This window comes from Eulemur rufifrons, chromosome 9 (assembly GCF_041146395.1).
Source record: "Eulemur rufifrons isolate Redbay chromosome 9, OSU_ERuf_1, whole genome shotgun sequence".
In the NCBI taxonomy this organism is placed as follows: domain Eukaryota; kingdom Metazoa; phylum Chordata; class Mammalia; order Primates; family Lemuridae; genus Eulemur; species Eulemur rufifrons.
The window spans coordinates 33,425,365-33,451,637 of record NC_090991.1 but is presented as its reverse complement, the minus strand read 5'-3'; the positions used below and the strand labels follow the sequence as shown (position 1 = coordinate 33,451,637).

The 26,273-nt window shown below is 59.9% G+C and overlaps 1 protein-coding gene across 1 annotated transcript; it reads right to left on the bottom strand.

Annotated features, from left to right (window-relative positions):
* Positions 1 to 6,721: 6,721 nt before the first annotated feature.
* Positions 6,722 to 23,809, bottom strand: COL1A1 (collagen type I alpha 1 chain). Its single transcript, XM_069482403.1, has 51 exons — positions 23,568 to 23,809; positions 21,928 to 22,122; positions 21,790 to 21,824; positions 21,652 to 21,687; positions 21,461 to 21,562; positions 20,634 to 20,702; positions 20,334 to 20,378; positions 20,124 to 20,177; positions 19,912 to 19,965; positions 19,357 to 19,410; positions 19,184 to 19,237; positions 18,801 to 18,854; positions 18,678 to 18,722; positions 18,511 to 18,564; positions 18,351 to 18,395; positions 18,120 to 18,173; positions 17,781 to 17,879; positions 17,648 to 17,692; positions 17,449 to 17,547; positions 17,269 to 17,322; positions 16,965 to 17,072; positions 16,833 to 16,886; positions 16,444 to 16,542; positions 16,222 to 16,275; positions 16,036 to 16,134; positions 15,415 to 15,468; positions 15,143 to 15,196; positions 15,012 to 15,065; positions 14,845 to 14,898; positions 14,346 to 14,390; positions 14,154 to 14,252; positions 13,763 to 13,870; positions 13,272 to 13,379; positions 13,020 to 13,073; positions 12,808 to 12,861; positions 12,493 to 12,600; positions 12,352 to 12,405; positions 12,179 to 12,232; positions 11,887 to 12,048; positions 11,678 to 11,785; positions 11,403 to 11,510; positions 11,245 to 11,298; positions 11,037 to 11,144; positions 10,622 to 10,675; positions 10,399 to 10,506; positions 10,021 to 10,074; positions 9,618 to 9,725; positions 9,243 to 9,525; positions 8,906 to 9,096; positions 8,367 to 8,609; positions 6,722 to 8,245 (listed from the first exon to the last, which is right to left on the bottom strand). Exons 1-51 carry the CDS (start codon positions 23,689 to 23,691, stop codon positions 8,099 to 8,101), a joined length of 4,413 nt encoding a protein of 1,470 aa, XP_069338504.1. The 5' UTR covers positions 23,692 to 23,809; the 3' UTR covers positions 6,722 to 8,098.
* Between the last annotated feature and the right edge of the window lie 2,464 nt (positions 23,810 to 26,273).

Genomic DNA, 26,273 nt, shown 5'->3' with positions numbered 1-26,273 from the left:
TTCAGTGGACACTGCCACCCTCATTTCTGGGAATGAGGTGACCTCTGTCTCAAGGCTGGGGCAAATGGTGGGGTATGGGGGGGTCGGGGGAAGGGGCACATGGACCTGCCTGCCCCTCTGAGGCAGCTGTGGGGGTGCCCAGCAGTGCCAGGGCTATGCCCCCAATGCCAAGCACTTAGGGGTGGAGGGTCAGGGTGGGGAAAACAGGAGGACCAGGGACTGGCCCTCTCAGCCCTCCACTGTCCCTCCCCCAGCTGTTCCAGGTCCAGCCCTGGCCTCACCCTCCCTTCTCTGTCCACTCAGGGAGCAGCCACGACCCCTGGCCGGCCGCATCCCACCTGCTGGTTCCAGCTCCTGGCCCAGCAGGACCCAGGCTCTGAGCAAGCAGAGAGGTGGGTGGGGCGCGGTGACGGTGTTCAGGGTCAGGACGCATGGAATAAATACCTGCTGCTCTGCCTATCTATTGCTGCCTTGGTTTCCCTTTCCGCCTTCTGGGAGTCCCCAGAGGCAGCCAGGGGCTGCCAGCCTTTGGACCCTTGGCATCTTGCTCTTTTCTCAAATCCTCTGGAAGGAGGAGGGAAGGACCTGCTCTATGTGGCCCTCACGTGAACTTGATTGCGAGGGATTACTGGATCAGTCTCCCCGTTTTACAGACAAGGAAACTGAGGCCTAAGGAGAGTAAGTGACTTATCCTAGGTCACAGAGCAAGCAAGTGGCGGAGCTTGGGTGCAAACCGGCCTGTGTGCTTCCACAGTGCCTTCTGGAGGACTGAGGGCTCTGGAAGCAGGAGATCCAGGCTCTCAGTGGGAGATTATTTATAGCTGATGCCTGTCGAGGTCCCCTGGAGGGAGAGACCCTTTGTGCCTGTGTTGGGAGAGAAGCCAGTCTAGGTATGGAGAGAGAGAGAGGATGGAACGTGGGACGCTGAATGCCCTGGGCACGAGGGCTCCCCTCCTTGTGGGCTCCCCTAGAGACAGGGCTGGGGTCCAGGGAACACCGCACAGCCCGGAGCCCTGCTGAGCAGAGAGGGCCGGCTCTGCCCATTCACCGCCAGCCTGGCCGGGCGCAGTCTCACATTTCCCCGCTCCCATGTGGGGACAGGCTGCAGATAGAGCCCGAGAGGGGACCCAGAGGAGGGACACACGGCCAGGCCCCTGCCCAGCCCTACTCTGGGTGGCAGCTCCAAGAGAATCCAAAAAGGGGCCAGCCACCCACTCCCTGGGCCTCTTCATCCCCCTTCTTCTGCAGGGAGCCCCAGCCCCCGAAAGCCACACAACTCCCCTCTTAGGGCGCTTTTGGTCTGTGCCTCAGAGAGGCCTTCCCTGTGCCCCTGCGGCCCCGGGCTCAGCTGCCCCCACAGCCCTCCTTGCCCTCTGGGAGGGTGTGCTCCCTCTGGGTTCACCTGTTCCCATCCTCTTCCCACACCGGAGTGCAGGATTCCGGCTGCCCCCAGGAGGCGCAGCGCCTGCACACAGTAGGTGCTCAGGAAAGTCCCGAAGGAAAGCAGGAAGGGACGCTTGCTCAGAGTTCTTCAGGAGGGTGCTGCCCCTGCTCCTCTCAGGGCAGAGGCGAGCAAGGCCTTTGCTAAAGCACCTTCCACTGCCTCCTGGTCCTCCTGGCCGTGCCGGGACGCCACAGGCACCGGCTGGTTACTGATTCGGGCAGAGGCGCAGTGAATGTGCTCAGCAAACACTGGGGCGGCTGCTCTTTGGGTGCCCACCCTCTAACCAAACGGGTTGACTGAAGGTGCTTCTGACATCTCATTTGCCATTTTCTCCTTTTTCCTGGTGGAAGCCAGGAGTTGCACGGAGTCTGCTCAGACTGGAGGCTGGAGCAGGCAGCCAGCTGTCTGGGTGGGTCCTCCCTGGTCCCTGCCCCGCCCCACCCCCCCAGGCCTCCTCTGAGCTCTTCCTGTGCCGGACAGGGACAGGGACAAGAGGGGGCGAGGCTAGCATCTCGCCTCCCTCTGCTTCCCGGCTCTGCCTTGGGGTCTTGGCAACGCCTTCCTCCCTGCTCAGCTCCAAGGAGCACACGGGAGCCTGGCTGCCGGCCTGAAAGGAAGTGGCCCAGACAAGTAGCGGGGAGGATGGCGTGCCTGCAGAGGACACAGAGCCGTGCCTGGGCACACGCGCTCCCGGCCCCGGCACAGACACACTCAGGCCCCCCTGCTCACTGGGCAGGGTTCCACCCGGCAGTCACGCCCCACCCCCCATAGCCTATGATAAACAGCAGCAGCCCCCCACACCTCCATCCCTACCCTGGGACAAGGGCACACTCTGTTCCACAAGTCCCACCATGGCACTGCCCACGCAGCCCCCACCTTCATCCTAAATGGTTCCCACGAGTGGCCTGGCTCTCCAGACATTTCCTCAGCATCTCTCCGTCCACCAGACCTGGGGACACAGGGCACCCCTACAGCTGGCCTCAGCCCTTGGACTCACAGTTCCCCGGAGCAGGACTCAGCCAGCTGACAGCTTACTCATAAGACGATAATCACAACTGCCTTGGGGCTGTTGGAAGAATTAGTGGGAACGGGGCTCTCTGGCAGCTCCCAGGAATGGAGACGTTACCACATGCGGGCACTCACACCATCCCGCCAAGGCCAGAGGTCCGTGGGGTCTCCTTGCCCCCTAAGATCCAGACTAAATAGGCTCCATTTCCATCTGCACCTTGTGAAAAGTTCACTCTGTCCCTGTAAATTTGGGGTGGAGGCCTAAATGCGTACGGTCCTTGGCACGGATCTGCCACCTGCTGCTGCTACGCTGTGCAGGACGGCAGCCACCAGCCACACGTGGCCCCGGAACACTCGCTGCATGGTTAGTCCACGCTGAGATGTGCCGTCAGCTCCAGGATGCAATGATCTTACTCTGGGACACATTGGGTTAAATAAAAGACATCATTAACATTAGTTTTACCTATTTCTTTTGATTTTTTTAAATGTTAGAAAATGGAAGGTTACATAATGTGGCTGTCTTTGTATGTTTATCAGGCAGTGCCGGTTGCATGGCTCCTCCCTTCTCCCCACCCCGACCAGCTCACGCCCACGGCTCAGCCCCTTCTCTTGCTGTCTGCAGAGCACCAGGCCTCTGCACGCGGGGTGCACCGCACAGCAGCGAGTTCACCTGGAACTTGAACACGTGGCCTCCTTGTTCTAAAATGTGCTCCGGTCCCCACCATGGTTCTCAGCCACCTCTTCCTCTCTTCTCTGTCCCTTCTCCTGGAGCACCCCCTTCCCAATTCCTCCCATTGTCTTTTGCAGAGAAAATCCCCTTTCTCCGCACCGGCACACACCCAAACCCACCTCCCTCCTGGCTTTGCCTTCCACAGCCTCTGCGAAGTGTTGAACTCGCCACATGCGTTAGGACCCAGCACCCTCCTGGACAGGGGCCCTCCCTCTCCCAAGCTCTTGCCTCCGGTCCGGCGACATGCCCTCCGCCTGACTTGGAGCCCTCTGGAGCACAACGGAGGAAGGGGACAGGGAGACACAGCCTGTCCCCAGCACCAGGGCTCCCGCTGGGTCAGGGACTTCAGGACGGCAGTGTCCTCCCACACCCAGCCTCTCCTCGTCTTTCCCACACTCCTCCGTGCTCACCCCCATCCGCCTCCGTTCACACAGACAGATTCTCCTCTGCCTTCTGTCATGCTTGTGACACATGTGTCCCAGATGCCATGATCCACGGGTGCTCATCGTTCACACAGCATCACTTCCACTGCCGTAGGCGTGCGGGGAAGCTGCCCTCACAGACGCCCGCCGCCCCCAACACACGCAAACACACGCTCACACGCGCCCCGGTGTAGGCCCCCTGTGAACACAGATGCGTTTGTTCACAGGTGGGGGGCACGTTTTCCTCCTCACAGGCACCCCCAGGAGACCCACGCGGGGACCACTCGGCGGCACTCACCTCTCTCCCCAGACGCCATCGCGCAGGCCTCCTCGTATGGGCACTGGCCCTGTGAGCAGCCACCCCGTCTGCCACGCGACCCCACGCGCCACACACTGCCCCTCGTCCCCCCACACGCCGAGGCACCCAGCCCGGTGCCCTCCCTCGACCTCTCCTCGCCTCCGCCCCACCCAGCTCCGTCCCTCCGCGACAGTCTTGGAGGGTTAAGCTGCTGAGGGCAAAAGATGGAGGGAAACTCCACCACATTCCAGCTGTAGAAAATCCTGCCAGGACCTGGGCTCCCAAAGAGCAGCAAAAACAAAAAATCCAAACGAAGCCTCCTCCCTTTCTAGAATTTTCCATCTGGATTTGACTGAAAACTCAGCCACAGGAACATGGTCCTTCTCCTCACAGAGGAGACAAAGGTGAGCCCGGCAGAGCGGCGCTGGGAACAGCAGGCTCTGTGCCACTGCGCAGGGGGCAGCGAGGGTCTCGGGGAGCCGGCCTGGGCGGCCGTATTTAGGGCAGCTGTGATGTCAGCGGAAAGGAGGGCTTGAGCCGGGATCGTGGCACAATGGCCCCTTTGTCCCCCTCTACTCCTGTCCTTCACAGGCACCGAAACCACATGCCAACCCACACCACGTGACACAGATGTGAAGCCGCACTCAGGGCACTGACACACAGGCTGTCACCGCCGCTGCCCCGACCCTCGGGCGTGCGCCCACCCACAGGCACACGTGTGCACACCCACACTCACACACCTGAGTGCAGATTTGTACGTATGTGGTGAGAAGCAGACTCACTCCTGTGTGTAGGACTATGCTGCCCAATCCGGTGGCCTCTGTCCCACATGTAGCTAGTAAGATTAATTGCAATAAAATTCAATAAAAGTAGAAATCGCATTCCTCAGTCGCACTAGTCGCATTTCAAGGGCTCCATGGCGGCGGTTGGCTGGTGGCTCCCACCCTGGACAGCACAGCTGCGGGACACCTTTGCTGCTGCAGAAAGCGCTGGCCTGAGCCCCGCACCGCCGCTGGCTCCCGCGTGGGCTGGTTTTCACCTGCTCTTCCTCGCACACTTGCTCACCTCTGTGTCCAAGGCACACGCAGCACCACACTCTCGCCTGAGGGACGACCCAGCTCGCTTTCTCTCTCTTTACGGTGACGGTGACGGTGACGGTCTCCGGGATGCAGGGCCAAGGTCAGCTTTGTAGGAATTTGGAAGGGCTGAGCTCAGCTGGGTTGGACGGGGGGATGGGGGATGGTGAGACACTTGAGCACTGGGCAAGCAGAGAGCAGGGATATCGTTTTAGGCACAGGACAGGGCATCCAGAAAGGCCTGGAAGTGGGGAAATGTGGTGCCTTTGTGGGAACTGAGGTCACCCTTTTTGGTTGGCATGACAGATGAGGACAGAGAGGGGACAGTGAGCCCGGATGGTGAGCAGTGTCCAGGGAGAGGCTTGGGTGGCTCAGCATGTTTCTGGATCCTCTAGTGGGGCAGGTGGGGATGGGGCCTGGACAGCCAGGGTCCCTCCCAGGGGCCCGGGGGCCCAGGTAGGTGGGGGTTACCTGCACAGTGTGTCAGGCAGCCATCACAGGCACTCCATGCATTAATCCACAGAGCAGTGGTCACAACATGACTTCGGTCAATTTGCGTATGAATAAGCCTTCATTTGTCTGCCGTAATTTCTTCTGCTCTGGACTAATTCCCTTTCCAGTGTCCTAAGTGTGGCAGAAGTGCTAATGATGAATTATTAAGGGCCATAATGAATAGCCATGAATACTTTCTGACAGCCATGGCGTCAGCACTGCCGAAGGACGGCATCCACACTGTCCCTCTCTCTGTAGACCTCAGGGAGGAACACGGGCTTTCCCTCCCAGTCTCAGGGTGCCGGGTTTGCTCTAGGCTTCTGATGCTTTGGATTCTCTGTCCCCTGCTGACCATACACCATTGTCCCCATTCCCTGAGATTGGGGAACCAACTGTCACCTTCCCTCTGGGGGCCTCAGGTTCTCAGGCAGGCAGGGAGGGGCAGCCAGAGGGGGAGCGAAAAGAGAGAGGAGGGAGAAGAAAGAATTTGAGAAGAAAGAAGGAAAAGGAAAAGGAGTGGGCAGAAGGCAGGGGCTGAGCCCCCCAGGCCACCCCTCCCGGGGGTCTCAGAAGGCCAAGAGGGACCCAGGCCATGCTGGGCAAGGCCTGGCCTCTGTCCTTCCCAAGAGCACCCTGTGAGCCCCTGAACCACAGCTCTCCAACTCACTGCCAGGGAGCTGGGCTCCCCACCGGGCTCAGCAGACCCCCTCTCAAGCTGTAAGGCTTGCTGCTCCTTCGGCAGGAGCTCACGGGGGCGAGAGGGAGCAGAGGCCAGATGGCCTCCACGTTTGTCCAAGGAGGGGCCTTGTCCTCCTCACCAGCTCTGTGTCCCTGACCCTCCCAGCACCCCGAGGCTCCCGGTGCCCATGTGCATTGTCCCCCACCACCCCCAGTTCTGCAGGGTGCCCACGGCAGAGGGGAGTCGAGGGGAGAGTGGGTGTGAGGTCTGGGCAACCCAGGATCTGAAGGGAAGGGTGCGTGTGTGTGTGCACGTGTGCGTTGCTGCACCCGTGGGCTGCCTGTGTGGCATCGCAGGGGAGACGAGGATTTGGGAGACATGCAAGAATGGCAAGAGACAGAAGAACAAAAGAGGAAAGGAAAAAGTTTAAGGCATAAGAAAGGCAAGAGGAAAGGGGGGCTATGGAGGGATCTAGAAGAGAAGGGGGAGAGTAAATGGGAGGCAAGCCCACCCCCCAACAAGCCCCCTCCCCCGACTCCAAGGAAGGAAATTAGGAGACCACAGCAGATAAGTTTGGGTCATTTCCACATGCTTTATTCCAGCAATCAAAATAATTAAAAACATCTCAAATTATTATACACATACAAAATAGGTACAGAGTCTCTTGCTTCCTCCCACCCCTAGGGGGAAAAACTGCTTTGTGCTTCGGGGAGTTGTCTCTGAAACCCAGCCGAGAGAGGACGCAGGACAGACCAGGAGCCAGGCGGTGAGGGTGGGATGCAGCTGCAGGAGGAGAGGGTTTCAGAGGAGAGAGAGGTGGGGAGAGCAGAGGCCTGAGAAGCCAGAGGCAGTGGAGAGAGGGTGGAGAGCTGGAGCCTCGGCACCCGCCCCCCATGTTAAATAGCACCTTTAGAAAATTCACGAGTCCCCATCCACAAAAAAAAAAAAAAAAGAAAAATATCAAGGAATAAAAATAGACTTTGAACAAAAAGGAACATTTGCTGGCCTGGGGGGGCATCTCCACTTTTATAGCACCAATGATTCCCTCCCCACCCCGCCCCGTCACAGAGATGTAGCACCTTTGATATAAAACGAGGCGGCTTCCAACCTGCCCCCATCCCCGCCCCCACGCAGTTGCCCCGGTGACACATAAAGACAAGAACGAGGTAGTCTTTCAGCAACACAATTACACAAGGAACAGAACAATCTCTCCCACCCAGCCCTGCGGCACGAGGGATCGACACGCTTTCCCCAAATCCGATGTTTCTGCTCTGTCGTGGCCCCTCCTGACTCTCCTCCAAACCTGGTTGGGGGTCGGTGGCTCCCCGGGCATGGCCCCCTCAAAAAACGAAGAGGGGTGTGTTGCAGGGGCCGTGGGGATGCCAGGTGGCAAGGCTTCTTTGGCAGTCTGAGAACTCCAGGTCCCCCCAGGGCTTGGGGGTGCTGGGTGGGCTGGGGGTGGGGCCACTGGGGTGTTTCGGCATTGCCTTTGGTTGATGGGCAGACAATGCATTGTTTCCTGTGTCTTTCGGGGAGACTTAGATTTGGGGAGCAGTGGCGGGGAGGCCCCAAGGTGGGGTGGAGAAAGGAGCAGAAAGGGCAGCGTTGGGGGATCATAAAGCCCAACGGGCAGAAAAGGACTTACCCCCTCGTGGGTCTTCAAGCAAGTGGACCAAGCTTCCTTTTTTAAAAAGTTATTTATTTATTCTTTTTTTTTTTTTTTTGGTAAGGTTGAATGCACTTTTGGTTTTTGGTCATGTTCGGTTGGTCAGAGATAAAAACTAAGTTTGAGAGATGAATGCAAAGGAAAAAAATATTTTCCAAAGTCCATGTGAAATTGTCTCCCATTTTTTGGCTTTTTGGGGGGTTCAGTTTGGGTTGTTTGTCTGTTTCTGGGGAGGGGGGAAAGTGGATTGGGTGGGAGGGAGCCAGATTGGGGTGGAGGGAGTTTACAGGAAGCAGACAGGGCCAACGTCGACTCCGAATTCCTGGTCTGGGGCGCCAACGTCCAAGGGGGCCACATCGATGATGGGCAGGCGGGAGGTCTTGGTGGTTTTGTATTCGATCACTGTCTTGCCCCAGGCTCCGGTGTGACTCTGGGGTGAGGCGGAGGCAAGGGGAGGGGGGCGTTACCAGGTGGCAGCCACGGAGAGCAGGCACTGCCCAAAGAGCCAGAGCCCAGAGAGGGGTCCCTGCCCGGGGCCTCGGGGGACTCACCGTGCAGCCGTCGGTGGTGACACTGTAGGTGAAGCGGCTGTTGCCCTCGGCCCGGATCTCGATCTCGTTGGAGCCCTGGAGGAGCAGGGCCTTCTTGAGGTTGCCGGTCTGCTGGTCCATGTAGGCCACGCTGTTCTTGCAGTGGTAGGTGATGTTCTGGGAGGCCTCGGTGGACATCAGGCGCAAGAAGGTCAGCTGGATGGCCACATCGGCAGGGTCGGAGTCCTTGCCACCGTACTCGAACTGTGGAGGAGGGCGCAGAGTGAGGAGTTGATGGCCATGCGGGAGCCTCCAGTCCTGGCCTCCCTGCCCGGGTTCTCCTGAGAGCAGCCCAGTGAACCCCTACATCAAGAAGGGGCATCGTGTGCCCACAGGCACCCTGTGTCTGAGCCAGTGTCTAGGACCCAGGACCCCTGCCCCCAGCTCAGCTCCATCCAGAACACTTAGCCGAGATGGAGTCCACCCCAGGCTTTCATGCCCCTTCCTGGCACTGGGCTAGCCCACCTCCTGACAGTGGCTCTAGGGTCCAGCTCACGCACCTGGAATCCACTGTTCATGCTCTCGCCAAACCAGACGTGCCTCTTGTCCTTGGGGTTCTTGCTGATGTACCAGTTCTTCTGGGCCACGTTGGGATGAGTGGGGTACACGCAGGTCTCACCAGTCTCCATGTTGCAGAAGACCTTGATGGCGTCCAGGTTGCAGCCTTGGTTGGGGTCAATCCAGTACTCTCCTGAGGTAGGGCGGGCAAGGGGGAGTCAGGGGGATGGGCAGCCAGCACCATACGGGAGGTGGGGCATGTGTGGGCATGGGACCCTGGCATAGGGACCCTGGCACGGCAGGAGGAGGAGGAAGGGGGCAGCCAGGGCAGGCCCTCACCGCTCTTCCAGTCAGAGTGGCACATCTTGAGGTCACGGCAGGTGCGGGCGGGGTTCTTGCGGCTGCCCTCGGGGCTCCGGATGTTCTCAATCTGCTGGCTCAGGCTCTTCAGGGTGGTGTCCACCTCGAGATCCCGGTCACGGACCACATTGGCATCATCGGCCCGGTAGTAGCGGCCAGAATCCTGAGCCTTCTCTTGAGGTGGCTGAGGCAGGAAGCTGAAGTCGTAACCGCCGCTGGGAGGACCAGGAGGACCAGGGGGCCCGGGAGGGCCGGGGGGACCCTGCACAGAGGAGGAGGAGAGTGGGGATTACCGGCGTCCGAGAGCTCTGGGGCTGGAGGGCTGTGAGGCAGAGGGGCTGAGGGGCTACGTACAACAGGACCAGCATCACCAGTGCGACCGCGAGGACCAGGGGGCCCGATGGGGCCGGGGAGACCGTTGAGTCCATCTTTGCCAGCAGCACCAGCAGAGCCAGGGGGACCCTGGAGGGGGAGACTGGTTAGAGGAAGCCCACCAGCAAGCCTGAGGCAACCCCAACTCCGGCAGAGAAGCCCACCACCCTCCCTGCTGGCCCGGGCTCATTCCCGGGGCTGGGCCAGCAGACATTGCGTGGGAGGAAGGAGCGGGGCGTGGGGAGGCTGAGGCTGGATCACACTTCTTGTTCAGGACCCTTCTTCCTTTCGCCCGTGCCCTGTCCAGAGAGGCGAGCGATGCCCGGGTCCCAGGCAAAGGGCCCCGGGGCCCAGGAAGAGGAGATCAGTTGAAGGTATGACGTACTCGGGGACCGGCAGGACCAGAAGCTCCAGAGGGACCTTGTTCACCAGGAGAGCCCTGAAGGACAGAGACAAAGGCAGTTCAGGCCCAGTGTGGGTCAAATGCAGCTGGGAGCTGGCTGGGGAGGCAAGGGGCAGTCCAAGCCGCCTCATTATCCTGGAAATCTAGCCCCGGGGTGTCCTTAGGCTGATACCCCCCATTCCCTCTCTGTGCACCCCTCGCCCTCTCAGAAGAGACTTGGAAATGCCCATAAATCTTTAGACCCCAGTCCCTACTAGGGAGGAGTCAGAATGACTACCCAGAGGGGGAAACTGAGGCAAAGGCTCCCCCCGACCATCACACACACAGCACGGGGACTGGGGAGAGGCTGAGCATACTCACAGGAGGGCCAGGGGGACCCTGGAGGCCGGAGAAGCCACGGTGACCCTTTATGCCTCTTTCGCCCTGTTCGCCTGTCTCACCCTTGTCACCACGGGGGCCTTGGGGTCCCTAGAAGAGACGAGGGGACAGGCTGTCAGGTGGAAGTTCTGCCAGCACCGGACAGGACACTGTCGACATCCTCACAAGGGTTCTGAGGGCAGGGGAGACACAGCAGGGTACTTACAGCGGGGCCACGGGCACCAGCGGGGCCAACAGGACCAGCAGGACCGGCAGGACCCTGGGGACAGCAAGGAGAGTGTTAGGGCCTGGCCAGGGGAGGCCGAGGCTGGGGTCCCGCACGGCTTGAGCTGTGGGATGAGACCAACTGGACCCTCTCTCCCCACATCCTTCCCACTGTGGCATCTCCCCTGGCCCCAGGTAACCTCCCCAGAGCTGGGCCAACTCCACTCCTCGGGGGAGATGGGGTGCTGGCTGGGACGAGGGCCTCGAGGCTGAGCTGTAGCTCAATTTTCTCGGGGAGGCTGAGGGCCTGGCCGTCTTGCAAGACCTCCCTGCTTCCCCAGCCTGGGGGAAGTCAGACGTCCATCCCTGGGCCTCTAGGCCAGGCCAGAAGCAGGGAGCTGCGCCCAGCTACTTACAGTCTCACCACGATCGCCGCTCTTGCCAGCAGGGCCAACGGGGCCGGGGGCACCAGGAGCGCCGGGAGCGCCAGGGGGTCCAGAGGGGCCTGTCTCACCGCGGTCACCCTGGGATGGGAGAACAGGGGGTGCAGGTCAGCCGTGGCCAAAGGCCGGGCTGGGTGGGGAAGCGGTGGGCAGGGCTGTGGCCCCTGGTGTGGCCATTTACCTTGGGGCCAGGAGCTCCGTCTCGTCCGGGGGAGCCTTCGGCACCGGGAGCTCCCTGCGGGGGAAAGAAGAGCGGAGAGTCAGCAGGGGAGGGAGGCGCAGGCCAAGGCCAAAATGGCCCTGCCGAGGGCACTGGCACGGGGGCTGGGGACTGCTCACCTCACGTCCAGATTCACCAGGGGGTCCAGCCAATCCAGGGGGGCCCATGGGACCGGGGGGACCACGTTCGCCACTTGCTCCAGAAGGACCTTGTTTGCCGGGTTCACCCTAAGGGAGAAGAAAGCGTCAGGCCAGGGCTGGGGTGAGGGAGGGCCCTAGAGCCTCCCAGGTCGTCTCCACTGAATCTGAGCTCCTTGGTGCCCCATCCCCACCCTGTGCCCTCCAAGTCCTGTGATGGTTTTGCTTGGGGTCCCCAAAGGTGAGGGGGCACTCACAGAGGGGCCAGGAAGACCGGGGAAGCCTCTTTCTCCTCTCTGACCAGGCAGGCCGACCACACCACGCTGTCCGGCAATACCCTGAGGTCCGGGAGTACCAGGAGCGCCCTGTGGGAGGCAGACGACAGTGAGGTGACTTACATCAGCACAGGGGACAACCCCTAGCTCAGGACGCCTGAGAAGCTGCAGAGATCTGAGCTGGCACTTACAGCAGGCCCGTCAGCACCAGGGGAGCCTTTCTCGCCAGCGGGGCCAGGAGGACCAGGGGGACCAACTTCGCCGGGACGTCCAGCGGGGCCAGTCTCACCACGGGGACCTTTGGAGCCTTCTTTGCCAGAGGGGCCAGGTGGGCCGGGGGGTCCAGCATTTCCCTGGATTGGGAGAGAGGGGATGTCAGACTCCAGTGGGTTCTAGAGCACCACCGAGGCCTCAGTTGTCCCCTTGACAGCCTGAGCCTGCCGCCCCTGACCCAGAGCAGTGGCCTCCACCATAGAGACTTACAGAGGGGCCGGGGGGACCAACGCGGCCAGCAGCACCAGGGAAACCAGTAGCACCCTAGCAGAAGAGAACACAGGGGCAGTCAGAGGGAGGACAGCTAACTCACCTGACCTGGCTGCCCTCACCGCCGGACGCCGGCTGGGGACAGACTCAGCAGAGAGGCGGGTGATACTCACAGGGGGACCAGCGCTGCCACGAGCACCTTTGGGTCCAGGAGCACCAACGTTACCCTGGAGGAGAGCAGAGAGGCGTCAGGCCTGGGCTGGTCCAGGGTCCCGGCCTGCAGCATCTCAGGGCCCAGACGATGAGCTACTCACAACGGGGCCAGGGGGTCCAGCGGGTCCAGCAGGGCCAGGGGGACCGGCATCGCCTTTAGCACCAGCATCACCAGGTTCGCCTTTAGCACCAGGCTGGCCGTCAGCACCCTGGGGGCAGAGGGAGGTGGTGAGTGAGGGAGGGAGGCGGGCAGCTCTGCGGGCTGGGGGAGGTGCACGGACTAGAGGCCGGAAGATAGGAAAAAACCCCTCTCCACCCTCTCCCCTGACTCAGGCTGACGCCTCTGTCCTCATTCAGGCCCTCAAGGTCCCTGGTCCCAGGTGGTGATGGGAGATGAAAGGGGTCTTGGTACTCACAGGGGGTCCAGCGAAGCCAGCAGGGCCGGGGGGACCAGGCTCACCGCGGTCTCCCTAGAAGCAAAGGAGGCAAATCGAGAGATGCCGTGACGTGGAGGAAGGTGGGATGGGTGGAATGGTGCGCCGGGGGTGGGGCAGAGTCAGGGCCAGAGGTCAAGGGGAAGGGAGAGAAGGGCCAAGTGTGGGGTCTTAACTGGGTGTTCTGTACTTACAGGGGCGCCACGAGCTCCAGTGGGACCAGCAGGACCGCTGGGGCCAGTTTCACCCTGAGAGGGAGGGATGAGAGACTCAGGGTCAGGGTTGTGCCCTGGTACTCCTGGCGGGTGACCTCAGGAGAGCCTCCCCCTCCTTCCTGGTCCCTCCAGCTTCCTGGGTCACCAGCTTGGTTTGGCAGGACCTCCCCCACTCTAGGCTTGCTGGGGAAGCTGTGTGTTAGGGAAGAAGGTGGGAGGTGGCCACCTCACCTTGTCACCAGCGGCACCAGCAGGGCCAGGAGGACCGATGGGGCCAGTCAGACCACGGACGCCATCTTTGCCAGGAGAACCGTCAGCACCTTTGGGACCAGCATCGCCCTAAAGACATGGAAAAGCCTGAGACTTCCAGTGTGGGGCGAGGAGGTGACCTACAGTGTTCTACTTATGTCTGGGACCACTTGAGGTCCTTTTCCCCAGAAAGGATTCTGGGGCTTCTAGGTTAGGAGGCCCCTGACTTGTGTAGCAGGATGAACAGGGAGCCTCCACCAAGGAGATGCCTCCACCTCTCATCACCATGGTAACTAACGGGGAGAGAAAGGCCTGGACCGCAGGTAGAGGATTCATCAGCACAGAGGCCAGAGAGAAGAAGAGGGAATTCAGAAGAGGGAAAGATCCAGGGAGAAGGAGAGACGCTGAGGGATCTAGAGCCAGGAGAGAAACGGGAGCATGAAGGGCTCAGGAGAGCGGGAGGCTGAACTTACTCTGTCGCCCTTGGGGCCGGGAAGACCAGCTGCACCACGTTCACCAGGCATTCCCTGAAGGCCAGGGGCGCCCTGGCTCCCAGGGGCTCCAGGGGCACCAGCATCACCCTATGTGACAACAAAGAAGACTGGAGTGAGGCCTGGGGTCTCTGGCGTGGGTCATAGCCCCAAGCCCCCTCTCGCAGGCTTGGTTCCAAGGCCAAAGACAGGCACCAGCTACGAGGGAAGACCCATAGCCCAGACTTGAGCCTGCATGTGGGCCCCCACCCTGGTCTTGCCTCCCGCCCTCCTGCATCTCCATGGCTTGGTCACAGCCAGCCATCCCCGCTGCAGGAGGGGCAAGACCTGGTCCCCAGGCTGCTTGCTGGAGACCCTGTCGTGCTGGCCTCACCTTAGCACCATCGTTGCCAGGAGCACCATTGGCCCCGCGGGGACCAGCAGGACCAGGGGGACCCTGCACACCACGCTCGCCGGGGAAACCTCTCTCTCCCTAGAAGAGAACGACAGGGCATGTGACAGCTGCTCCAGAGACAGGGCCAAGCACAAGGCATCTTACGGGAACACTGCAAGGGGTTCTACTTACTCTTGCTCCAGAGGGGCCGGGGGCACCAAGGTCTCCAGGAACACCCTGAAGGATAGGGAGGAACAGGCAGTGAGCAAACTCCACCTGGGGCCACCCCACTAGAAAGAACTCCTGTCCCTCCTCCTGGGGCCTGGCCCTCGGGGACCATGATTAGAAAGGGACACTCTCTCAGCACTGAACTGGGATTATCCTGCACAGCCCTCTATTCCTCCTTGGGGTGTGACAAAGGCCCCTCTCCCCAAACTTTGTACCAAGAGTTGTGATCAGAAGGGCGGAGGCAAGTCACAGAGTATTCCAGCAGCTCTGGAAAAAAGTCACCCAGACTAGAGCCATGCAGCATCCTGCTTCCCTCTGTGTAGCTCCCTTCATGATAGGAAGTTCTTCCTGGTGTCTAACCTTGATCCCTCTAGTTGATGGTTGTCTGATTAGCTAGGAGCAGGGGCCTGTCCCTCTGTGTGCCCTGCATCCCCCACCCTTCTGGGTGGTGGCTAACTCTTACCTGTTCACCAGGTTTGCCTGCTTCACCGGGAGGACCAGCGGGGCCAGGGAGACCCTGCAGGTGGGAAATGGGGAGGAAAGAGGGAGGGTTTAGGGTCTGGAAGGGAACAAAGAGGCGTTTCTGTGCCCCCACCCTCCCCCAGCACCCTGACAGCCATGAGACCTCACCTGGAAGCCGGGGGAGCCGGCAGGGCCTTGTTCACCTCTCTCTCCAGCGGGACCCTGTGTGGAGAGAATGCTGTGGTCACAGCAAGGCCGAGAGGAGGGACAGGGGGTGTCTGCCTATCAGGGACACTTACAGCAGGGCCGGGGGCTCCCTGAGCTCCAGCTTCTCCGTCTTTGCCAGCAGGACCCTGCGGGGGAGAGTAAGGAAGAGCTCGGTGGGGAGGCCCAGCGCAGCTGGAGGCAGGGCAGGTGGCAGGGCAGGTGGTGGGGCCGGGGACAAAGCCAGGGCGGCTCCTGGTGCCCTGCTGAGGGGCTGTGGCCTCTTGCATCCCTCCTGTGTGGAGGGGGATATGTCAGGGGCAGGGGCAGGGGCAGGAAGGGACAGGGACCAAAAGGAGATACTTACAACAGCGCCAGGGGGTCCGGGAACACCTCGCTCTCCAGCCTTGCCGGGCTCTCCCTGCGGAGGAAGGGTTAGGCTTCAGGGAGCTGAAGTGAGACACTGGGGCCTCCTGGGTCCCTCCTGTTTACTTTAAGTGGAATTTGGGGGGGACTTTGTTTTCCAAAGACTCTGCAGGCCCCTGGGGATGCTTTTGCTGGCTTTTCTTGCTTGGCCCCTTAGCCTGTTCCTGAGCCCTCTCCTCCCAAGATGCCCCTTCAGGCTCCTTCTCCCATCAGCCTCTCCCCATCCTCCTCCCTGTCCTGTGCCTGCTGTGACCTGCACTGCAATGGATTCTCACCTCCTCTGGTATCTCCTTCGGAACCTCAAAGAATCCCCCAAGATTTGGGGGTGACTACCATATGAAAGGCCCATCCGATCCCCATGTGTGGGGGGAGTGCCACCGACAATGCCCACCCCCAGGGACAGGGCAAGGATCCTGGAGCCTGGAGAAGTGTCTCATTTTGCGGATAAGGAGACTGAGACCCAGAAAGGGACAGTAAGTCACTGAGCCCAGAGCCCAGGACTCTCGCTCGCCTCCCAGCAGTGTCCGTCCCGGCTCTGCGTCGCTGCTCACTGACTACTCACAGCAGCACCTTTGGGTCCAGGGAATCCCATCACACCAGCCTGACCACGGGCACCAGGGGGGCCTGGGGGTCCGGGACGACCGTCTTGACCAGCGGGACCCTGCAGACGGGAGACACGAAGGCGGTGGTGAGGACAGAGGGAAGGCAGAGAGGAGAGCGGGAGGGGCGCGGGGGCAGTGATACTTACAGGGGGGCCAGTTTTGCCATCGGGACCAGGGCTGCCGGGGCTGCCAGTCAGACCCTAGAGGGGAGCAGGGAGGTGTGAGTCGGGCGGGGGAGGAGGCAGAGGGAGGAGCGGGGAGGACTCCAGAGGGCAGATTCCTGGGCCTGCTCCAGAACACTTCATCCCAGACCCCACGCAGGACGGTCCGGGGTCTGGCTGAGCCGGGCCGAAGGGCTGGGGTCTCACCTTGGCGCCGGGCAGGCCAGCTTCACCGGGGCGGCCAGCTTCACCAGGGGAACCTTTGGGGCCAGCAGGGCCAGGAGAACCACGTTCGCCAGCGGGACCCTGGTTGGGGGGAAGTCACAGGAAGAATTAGGGTCTCAAGTCTGGGCCTTTCCCATGGGCCAGCCTCTTATTTCTTCTGGGGAGACGGGGCAGCTGGTTCAGGTGGGCTTTGAGGGCCGTTAGTGGGGGTGGGACAGTCCAGGTGAGGCCAAGTGTGAAACAAGAGACACACACATCTGCAGCCACAGCCCGGAGCACTAATGACTAGGGCTGGGGGTGACTGCGTGGGAAGAGGAAGGTGACGCCCAGGGAGCGGCAGGGTCAGCCTCCCAGCCTCAGAGAGACGTTACCTTTGGACCAGCAACACCATCTGCGCCAGGGAAACCACGGCTACCAGGTCCACCCTGCGGGAGGAGAGGCCAGTGAGCTCAGGGACACATTGGTGGCAGAGAAGGAGGGAGGGGTGGCTAGGGGGCACTTACACGCTCGCCAGGGGGTCCAGGCAGGCCAGCGGGTCCGGGTTCACCTCGGGCTCCACGCTTTCCTTCTTCGCCAGCAGGGCCAGGGGGACCTTGAACACCAGCAGGGCCCTGGAGGGGGCAAAGTGGGGGGCGACCTGTGTTGAGGGCCCATCCTGATGCCAGCCCTGGAGCCAGCCAGAGGCTGGGCCTCCAGTGCCAGGGGCTCCCCCAGAAGACTAGGGGCTCCCATTCCTCCCTGGAGCTCCCTCAAGGAGCCCCCAGGGCAGGGCGGGCTGGGCTGCAGGGAGGGTGCCACGGGACTTACGGGCTCTCCCTTGGCACCAGCGTCTCCTTTGTTGCCGGGAGCACCAGGTTCACCCTGCGAGGGACAGAAGACAAGCCGAGAGTCGGGGGGTGCTCAGTTGGCCTACATCTTCCACTCTCCAAAAGAGGGCCACACTGGAGCCAGTGCACGGGGTGGCAGAAGGGAGAGGTTTGTACTTACGCTGTTACCCTTGGGACCAGGAGGGCCGCTGGGGCCCTGGGGACCAGAGGGGCCTCGGGCACCAGGGAAGCCAGGAGCACCAGCAATACCAGGAGCGCCCTGAGGGAGGCAGAACAGACAGCTGAGCCCAGGAGCAGAGGGCACGGAGCAGGGGGAGAGCGGGCTCCAGGGCAGGACTGACACCTGGCCGGATACTTACATTGGCACCTTTAGCACCAGGCTGTCCATCAGCACCAGGGTTTCCCTGTGCCACAGAGAAAGGATGGTGAGTGACAGGTAGGAACTCTGAGGTTGGCAAGTGGCACAGGGGACACTGAGAAGAAGACACTTACAGCAGGGCCAGCAGCACCAGCAGGGCCAGGGGGGCCGGGCTCACCACGCACACCCTGGGGACCTTCGGAGCCTCGGGCTCCTTGGGGACCAGCTTCACCCTGGATCAGAAGGAAGGACGTGTCAGAAGCCACCCCAGGGAACCCAACCTTATCTCTGGATGGCAGGAGGAAGGGGAGACAGCAGCAGGAGACCAAGAATCAGGACTCTAAGATCAGAGGACAAAGGTGTTGGAGGATGGGCTCCTCTCTTGCCACTCTGGGTCCCTCCAGTTTGGGGAGCGGGGAGACACCCGCCCCTTGGCCTGTGCAGGTCATGCCCAGAGAAGGGGAGGGTCTCACCTTAGCACCAACAGCACCAGGGAAGCCAGGAGGACCAGCGGGACCAGTGGGACCCTGTGAATGAAATGGGGATGTCAGCAAGAAGGAAGGCGCAGCTTCAAGTCACACCTGGGACAGAAGAAGTCCTGGGGTTCAGACCAACATGGGCCTCCTCCCCTCCATGTCAGCCCTGAGAGCTGACACTGAGACCCCTCCCCACTCCCAGGCACGAGGTCCAGGGGTCACACTCACAGGGGGGCCAGCAGCACCAGTAGCACCATCATTTCCACGAGCACCCTGCAGGAGAGAGGGGAAGCCTCGGTTATGTCTGCTGAGTGCTGGACAGTCCCTGCAGCTTCTGGGGAACCCCTTCTGGAGCCCAGGGATCCCCCAAGGGGCTAGAAGTACTTACAGCAGGGCCAGGGGCTCCAGGGCGACCTCTCTCACCAGGCAGACCACGGGGACCCTGCCAATCAAACGAAGAGAAGTCAAATGAGAGGGGAGACAGCCGCTTCCCCCAGCCTCCATCTTGCCCCTGCCCCCTGCCCCCCCCTTCCCTCTGGAACCGGGCACACTCACCATCTGACCAGGGGCTCCATTTTCACCAGGGCTGCCAGGCTCACCCTACAGAGCAGAGAAGACAGTGAGGAATTCCTTCATGTGGGACAGATGGAGGACCACGCCATTCAGACAGCCTCTTACCTTGGGACCGGCAGGACCAGCATCTCCCTTGGCACCATCCAAACCACTGAAACCCTGAGATAGGAAGGAGGAACAAGGTGAGACCCTTCGGAGTGGAGGACCACCTTGACATCCACCCAGACCTGAGAAAGAGCCTTGGGAAGTCACCACTGCCATCCCCATCTCCGAACTAGACTAAACCCCACTGGCCCAAGATCTCACCCAATCCCTTTATAGGGACTTCTTTGCCAGGGAGAGAAGTGTTTTTGGATGTCAACTCTATATCCCTTGGGACTTCTGTAGCTGCCACCCGCCAGGATGCATACCAGGATCCTTTGGGGAAGGGGCTGGAAAGGTGGGATGCTGGGGACTTTGGGATCTTAGATGACTCAAAGGGGACTTACTCTGTGTCCCTTCATTCCAGGAAGGCCAGCTGTTCCGGGTAATCCCCGAGCACCCTGGAGAGAAAAGGAAAGGAAAACAAGGAAGGGCCATTAGAATGCACCACTGTGGCCCCAGCTCCCAGATGAAGCCCCAGTGCTGCGAAGCCCGGGGTCCAGCCGCAGCCCCTGCTCACCTGAGGCCCAGGAGGCCCACGTTCACCAGGACGGCCAGGTTTTCCAGCTTCTCCCTGTGAGGAAGAGAAAAGGCCATGATGCCCACATGCTCTGGGGCTGTAAAAAGTGGGCAAGGTCTCTGTCTTCTTGGGATTGTTGCAAGTCAGGTTTAGGAGCCCAGAATCTTATCTTTGAGTCTAGAGCTCAGTTTAAATTTGCTGTGAAACCTTTGTTTGGTGAAATCTGAGTCCCTCCAAGGGAATTTCTGTTGATTTCTGTCACCAGCATTTTAATCTCACCATCTGTACACCAGTTTACCCTGAGGGACCAGTGGGGATTGCTTTAAGGTGGCTGGGGTGAGGGAAGGAACAGTCTTCCTGTTGGGGAGCTGGGGGAACACACCCCACTAAGGGTGAAGGTCATTGTTCAAGGGCAGTGCCATGCATCAGGGAGAACTTGCCCTCCTGCCTCTGGGCATCACCCCCAAAGGTGGTGGGGGCACTGGAATGGCCATTATGTGATGCAACCATGGCGTCCATGGGGTCACATGGTATCTTCTCGTTGGGGCTACTTACATCATCTCCGTTCTTGCCAGGGGGGCCAGGGGGACCACGGGGACCCATGGGACCCTAGAGAAGATAGGAGAGGTGGTTAGAATCCCCAGGATAAGGAAAGAAGAAAGGGAAGGCTGGGGCTGGAAGGAGTTGAGGAAGACCCAGGGTTGGGGGGGTCCTTCAATAGGAGAAGCTGTGTTTGTAGAGGGAGTATCTGTATAGAGAGTGCTTACTGAGGCTCCAGGCTCGCCAGGCTCACCAGGGGGACCTTGGAAACCTTGGGGACCCTGGAGAACAAGGAGAGAGGTGTGGGGTTAGAAGGGAAGGCCATCCTTTTCCTATCACACCAAGAGATCTATGAGTACCTTCCCTTCCCTTGTCCCAATCTTCCCTCCAAAAGACCAAAGCCCAAGGAGATACACGAAGACCTCTCAGATACTCACAGGTGCACCAGGGGGGCCAGGGAGACCACGAGGACCAGAGGGACCCTAGAGAAGGAGAAGAAAAAGGGACCATGGTGATTCCCTTTGCAGAAAAGCACAACATGGTCTAGTCTTGTGACCTCCCATTTGTGCCTGTTGGGACCACTTAGTTGTCCTACTTCCTCTTGGGACGCTAAGGTCCCAGAAGTGGTCTTTACTGCCCAAGCCATCTATGCCAGCCCCGTATGTCAACACTGGCCAGTCTCCTCTGGAGCCACATCTACTTCTCCTCCATCACTCGCGCTCCCCCTGGTGGCTCACCATGGGGCCAGGCACGGAAATTCCGGTTGATTTCTCATCATAGCCGTAAGACATCTGGGGAGCAAAGTTCTAGAAAAAAACAAGGGTCAGACAGAAGATCACTGATAATGGAAAAAGCTGATATCATGTTCTTCCTGATGTGATGTACAATAACACTGGACAACAATACTGCTTGTGAAATAGTCCCAGCAAAAATGCATCGCCTGAATCTAATCAGACAATCCCAAATTGAGGAACAGGCTACAAAACAACAGGCCTCTATAGGACAACTGGACTCTTCAGAAACTTTCAGTGTTGTGAAAAACAAAGAAAGTCTGAGGAATACTCCACATTCATGGAAACTAAAGCGACGTTACAATTAGCTACAATTCATTATCCTGGATGGGACCATGGGTCAGGAGAAAAAATTCTATAAAGTACATTATTGGGACATTTTTGAACTTTGAATATGGACTGTACATTAGCTAACAGTATTGGATCAATGTTAAATTTCCTAAATTTAATTATTGTGCTATGGTCACTCAAGAGAATGCTCTTGTTCTTAGGAAAAACACTGAAATATTTAGGAGCAAAGGGGCATGATATCAGCAACTTACTCTTAAAAGGATCAGAAAAAAAATAATGATGTGTACACATAAACAGAGGCTCAAAGGAAATGTGACAAACTGTGAAGGGTATGTGAGAGTTCTTTGCACTACTCTTGCAACTTTTCTGTAAGTTTTAAGTTATGCAAAATGTTAAATTATGCCATCTGGCAAAAACCAAAAACAAAACAGGGGAGAGAGGACACACAAGGCCTCCCATGGGTGTCCCGACCCTCCACTTACTCCTCCGAGGCCAGGGGGTCCGGGAGGTCCGGGGGGTCCGGGAGGTCCGGGAAGTCCAGGCTGTCCGGGGATGCCATCTCGGCCAGGGGGGCCTGCGGGTCCCTGCAGGGGAGAGGGCGGGCCAGGGTGAGCGCTGGCCAGGAGCCACGCCCACGTGCAGCCCCCCACAGCCGAGAGAGCGCAAGGCTTACCCTTGGGCCTCGGGGGCCAGTGTCTCCCTTGGGTCCCTATGAGGTTGGGGAAGAAGAAACAAAAAGAGGCTGAGTTAGAGAAGGGAGGACGGTAAAGAGTCACGGGAAGGTTGGTAAAAGTCGAGGACAGAGGATTACCTCGACTCCTGTGGTTTCTTGGTCCGTAACTGACTCTAGGGTGACAAGAGATGCGGGTCAGAGGCAGGGTTTGCTACAAGACGCAGGGCGCAGGAGCGCCCCGACCTCCCCCACCCCAGCCCCGGAGCTGAGCTGTACCTGCGCCGTCGGGGCAGACAGGACAGCACTCGCCTTCGGGGGGTTCGACGCCGGGGCAGTTCTTGGATTCGTCACAGATTACGTCATCGCACAACACTTTGCCGTCGTCGCAGACACAGATCCGGCAGGGCTCAGGTTTCCACACTTCCCGGTCATGGTACCTGAGGCCGTTCTGTACGCAGGTGACTGGTGGGACTGGGGCAAGTGGGGAAGGGGTGGGCTGTCAGCAGCGCCCGAGACCCCCGCCTTGGGGCTCCAGGGACCCCAACCCTATCTGTCCTTCCCCTCTGTCTAAGACACACACTTAGATTTTCCACTTCCCTCCCCTCCCCCCTTTTCCCATATCCTTAAAAGCTCGTCTGCTCCTCATCAGCCCCAGTGACAGCGCCGAGGCTCCCGGCCAGGGCGGCTGTAACTCTTTCCAGTTCCCAGGAATTTAAACAAAGCTTTAGGCCGCGGTTGCTTCCAACTCCAACCTCAGCCCATTGGCGCTGAAGCCAAGTGAAATAAAAAGCCGTGGGGGGGAGGAGGAGGGAGAGAAGAGGAGGGGCCCCATCGGGAGAGAGGCTCGCAGGGAGCGGTGGGAGGAGAGAAGGGCGGCCCAGATGTCAGTCCGCCCCCGTTCGTCGGGCAGGTGGGATGGCGTGGGCGGGGCTACGACAATGGGCGGGGCTGATTGGAGTGGGGTCCCGCCCAGAGACTTGAAATATACCTTGAAAGTAGGGTACGCCCTGACTTCCAGCGCCCAGACATCTTAAAAGCCTGCTCTCGGGGCTACCCCCAGCCCCCTCAAAGCCATCCAATGCCTCTTGGTCACTTCTTAGCCAAAGAACCAAAAAGTCCGCAAATAGTGATGGTTACTTAGCCACGCCCACCGCGCTAGCAGCTACCCGCACGGCCACGAGGTGGCGGGCAACGCTAAGCGATGGGGACGGGGCGGGGCCAAGTTCGCCGGACTTGTCATTTCTTTTAGAGGCAGGGGCTATCCCATCCCCAGCTCTGTGTCCCAGATCTAGAGGTGGGGTCCACGCCTGGCAATAGCCAGGCCTTCCCGCTCCAGCTCCCGCGCCGGGAAGCTAGGGACGGCGAGGCGCAGTGCTCAGTGCGGATCAGCAGGGGGCGCAAGGACCCCGCCCTGCCCGGTCCGCGCCAAAGTTCTCATCTCCAGCCCGCCCCCTCTCCGCGCCCCCTCCCCCCCAGACCAGCATCCCCGCAGCCCCGGGAACGCTGTCTCGCCTGCAGAGAGGGCAAACAATCTTTCCTTATGAATCATCCCACTGCCTTCCTGATCGCTTTTACAGCTTGAGCTCCAAATCCCCAGCTCGGCGCCCCCATCACATCTTCGACGTACTTTCCCCCTCCCCGCGCCCAGATCCCCACTTTCCCGGTTGCGCGCTCGGGACTCTCAGGTACCAACTCAACGCCGTGCTCCATCTTCACCCCCCACTCCTGGGAGCGTTCATCACCCGCGCCCCAGGGTGAGCTCCCTGCTCGCCCAGGTCGTTAAGGAAGAGCCTTCGCCATCTCCCTTCCATCCCCGAGTCTCCGGAGCGTCCCGAGTCTGTTTAAGCCGCAGCCCCGGGACCAAGCGCAGGGCGCGATACCAAGTAGCCCTGAACTCCCAGAAGTTTGGGACTTACTGTCTTCGTCTTGGCCCTGGACTTGGCCTTCCTCTGGGACGACTTGGCCTTCCTCTTGGCCGTGCGTCAGGAAGGCGGTGGCCGCTAAGAGGAGCAGGAGCCGGAGGTCCACAAAGCTGAACATGTCTAGACCCTAGACATGTAGACTCTTTGCGGCTGGGGTGGGGGTTAGCGTCCGCTCATGCGTGGCCTCACACTCCGCGTGCCTCCTGCTCCGACCCCGAGGAGAAACTCCCGTCTGCTCCGACGACTGGCCAGGGCCCCTTTTATACCATCCCAGTGGAGGGCAGGGAGGAACCCTGCCCCTCGGAGAGGGGGAGCCGGCCGCCCGTCCCCCAGCCAATCAGAGCTGCCTGGCCCGGCCCCCAATTTGGGAGTTGGAACGGAGAAGAGAGGAGGAGGGAAGGGAAGGGAAGGGAATCCACCCCACATCTCCCCCCTTCGCGGTGCTGCCTCCCCAGCCCCCTCCCCAGCCCAGCCTGGGCCAGAGGTGCTGCCGCCGGGGTGCAGCTGGGTCCTCAGTATAGCGTGGGCTAAAGCGTGGCCAGGGGTGTCCTTCTGCTTTCTCCCTGGGATCTCCAATCTGGAGGTGGAGTTGGGGAGCTGCGTGGGGAGCCTTCAAACTTGGAAAGGTTGGGGGTGATTGGGAGAGGGTCCTCCTGGCCACGCTTCATTCACTTTCCTGACATCCTTGGCAGAAGCTAAGGAATAGGTATAAAGAGGTCAGCTGGGGACCTCTCCCAAACAGGACGACCAGGGCATTAAAAATATGTGCTTGTTTGGGGGTGTCTTCTGGTGTGGCTGGGGTATGGGGCTTAGTAATATTTGGGGAACAATTTAGAGATTCCTTTATAGACATTAAAGACTCAGATACTTAGGAGGAGGGGTGCTGGCAAGGGGGCTTTTATTTTGAGGATGTCAATTCTTCTGCCATGCCTGAACTCCAAGAGAGACTCAAATGTCCCCCTCCAAACTCCAGGCCTGATTGAGAGAGATGGTGGGAGAGTGGGGGGCCGTGAGGCACAGGGTGAGAAACTTGACTAAGTGGTCTCCCCAGAAGGAAGCTTTGGCGGTGGGTGATGGGGCATCAGGGTGGGGAGGAGGATTGCTAGAGGCTCAGAGGTGTCAATGGGGGTTCCAATCCCCTACAAGCTTATTCCCCAAACTCTTCTACCCCAGAGTTGGGGAGTGAGTTTGTAGGGAGAGGTCTGTGATCACTGGTGACTTAGAAAAAGGTTTTGCGTCTGCCATGGCTGTGGCTAGGGGCTAGTTGGAGACCCTCCTACCCAGCACAGTCAAACCAGAGAGAACTTGGGTGGAGGTTACTTGGCCAGAGAGGGTGTCCTTCTGGGAGCTGCATAAAGCCCTTTTTCTGGTTGTACCTGGACTCAGGGCTGGGGATGTATGGGAGCGTTTGGCTGTCTGGGTGAAGCTTGCCTTTGGGGGTTTGGGATGGAATTGCACAGGGGGTTAAGCGACCTTATTGTAGAGCCTGTTTCCCACGGCCTCTCCTCTTCCCTGAAAATCCAGGTCATTGCTCTCTGCTCCTGGAACCAGGCGAGAATCATGTGTACTCTGAAAGGGGATGGGGACCCCAAAAACAGCAGGCTGTATTTGGGGAAGATGCCTCTAGAAGTCAGTGTCCTCCCTTCCCTCATGTCCTAAACCCCCAATAGTGCTCTGTCTCAAGCCCAATCTATCCAGGACCCTCATTCCGCCAAAGTGGGGGTCTCCTTGCAGTGCCCCATTCGTTCCTCTCCCCCCCCCCCCCGTGCAGCTCCCCAACCCCCATTGCTCCAGAGCTGCAAACGTGGAAGCGGGGAGTCCCGCCTCCCCCAAACCATCCAAGATTCCATTGCCTCCCCCCGCCCCTCTCCACGCCCTCCCCCAGCTGGTTTTGTGCAACGAAGGCAAAGGAAAAAAAAAGACCAAGGGAACAGAAGGGGAGGGAGCCACGTCGCCGGCCGTGGGCAGCCAGGATGAGCGGTGCGGGTGGGGCAGCGGAGGGAGACTGCAGGGGCTATAATTAAAGGGAAAATATAGAGTTTCCAGAGAGGCAGGGCTGGAGACGGCAATAGAGGGACGGGCCTTCATCAATTATCACGACCATGTGGCAGCAACTTGTGGCCCAGGAGCTGCCCCCGCCTAGTGCCAGCGACTGCAGGGCAGGACTGGGGGGCTGAGGTGCTGAGATGGCAGTTCCTGGACCCACCAAAGTCCTGTCCTCAGTGGGTCAGTTCCAAGGAGGCCCCTGTCCCTAATAGGGCACAAGGCACCTGTCCCTCAGAGGAAACAGATATTTGTAGTGGTGGCCTCAGGCGGGGTGTCACAGGCCTCGGTGTGAGGGTTGGTGGGACCTGCCCACCTCCCTGCTTGTTGAGTTTTGGTAGCAGAGGTAGCTCCTGCCTGCAGCCCCTCCCCGCGTGCTACCAGTCCCAGCTCTCCCTCGTCCACCTTAAAGAAGAGACGAAGCCACTGAGGTGTGAATTGGGGGTTGCTACATCACGGGCTTGGGGCTCCGAAGACTGTTTGGGACCCCTGGGATTGGGGCTTTGTGTGCGTGGTATGTGACGGCCACCACCCCAATGTCCAGTTCCAGGCCTTCATCCCAGAGGCTGAGGCAGACGGTTTCCAAGCATCCTTTACACGTGGCATAGGACTGAGGCTCAGGGCCTCTTCTGCTACTTTTCGACTTGAAACGCTTGG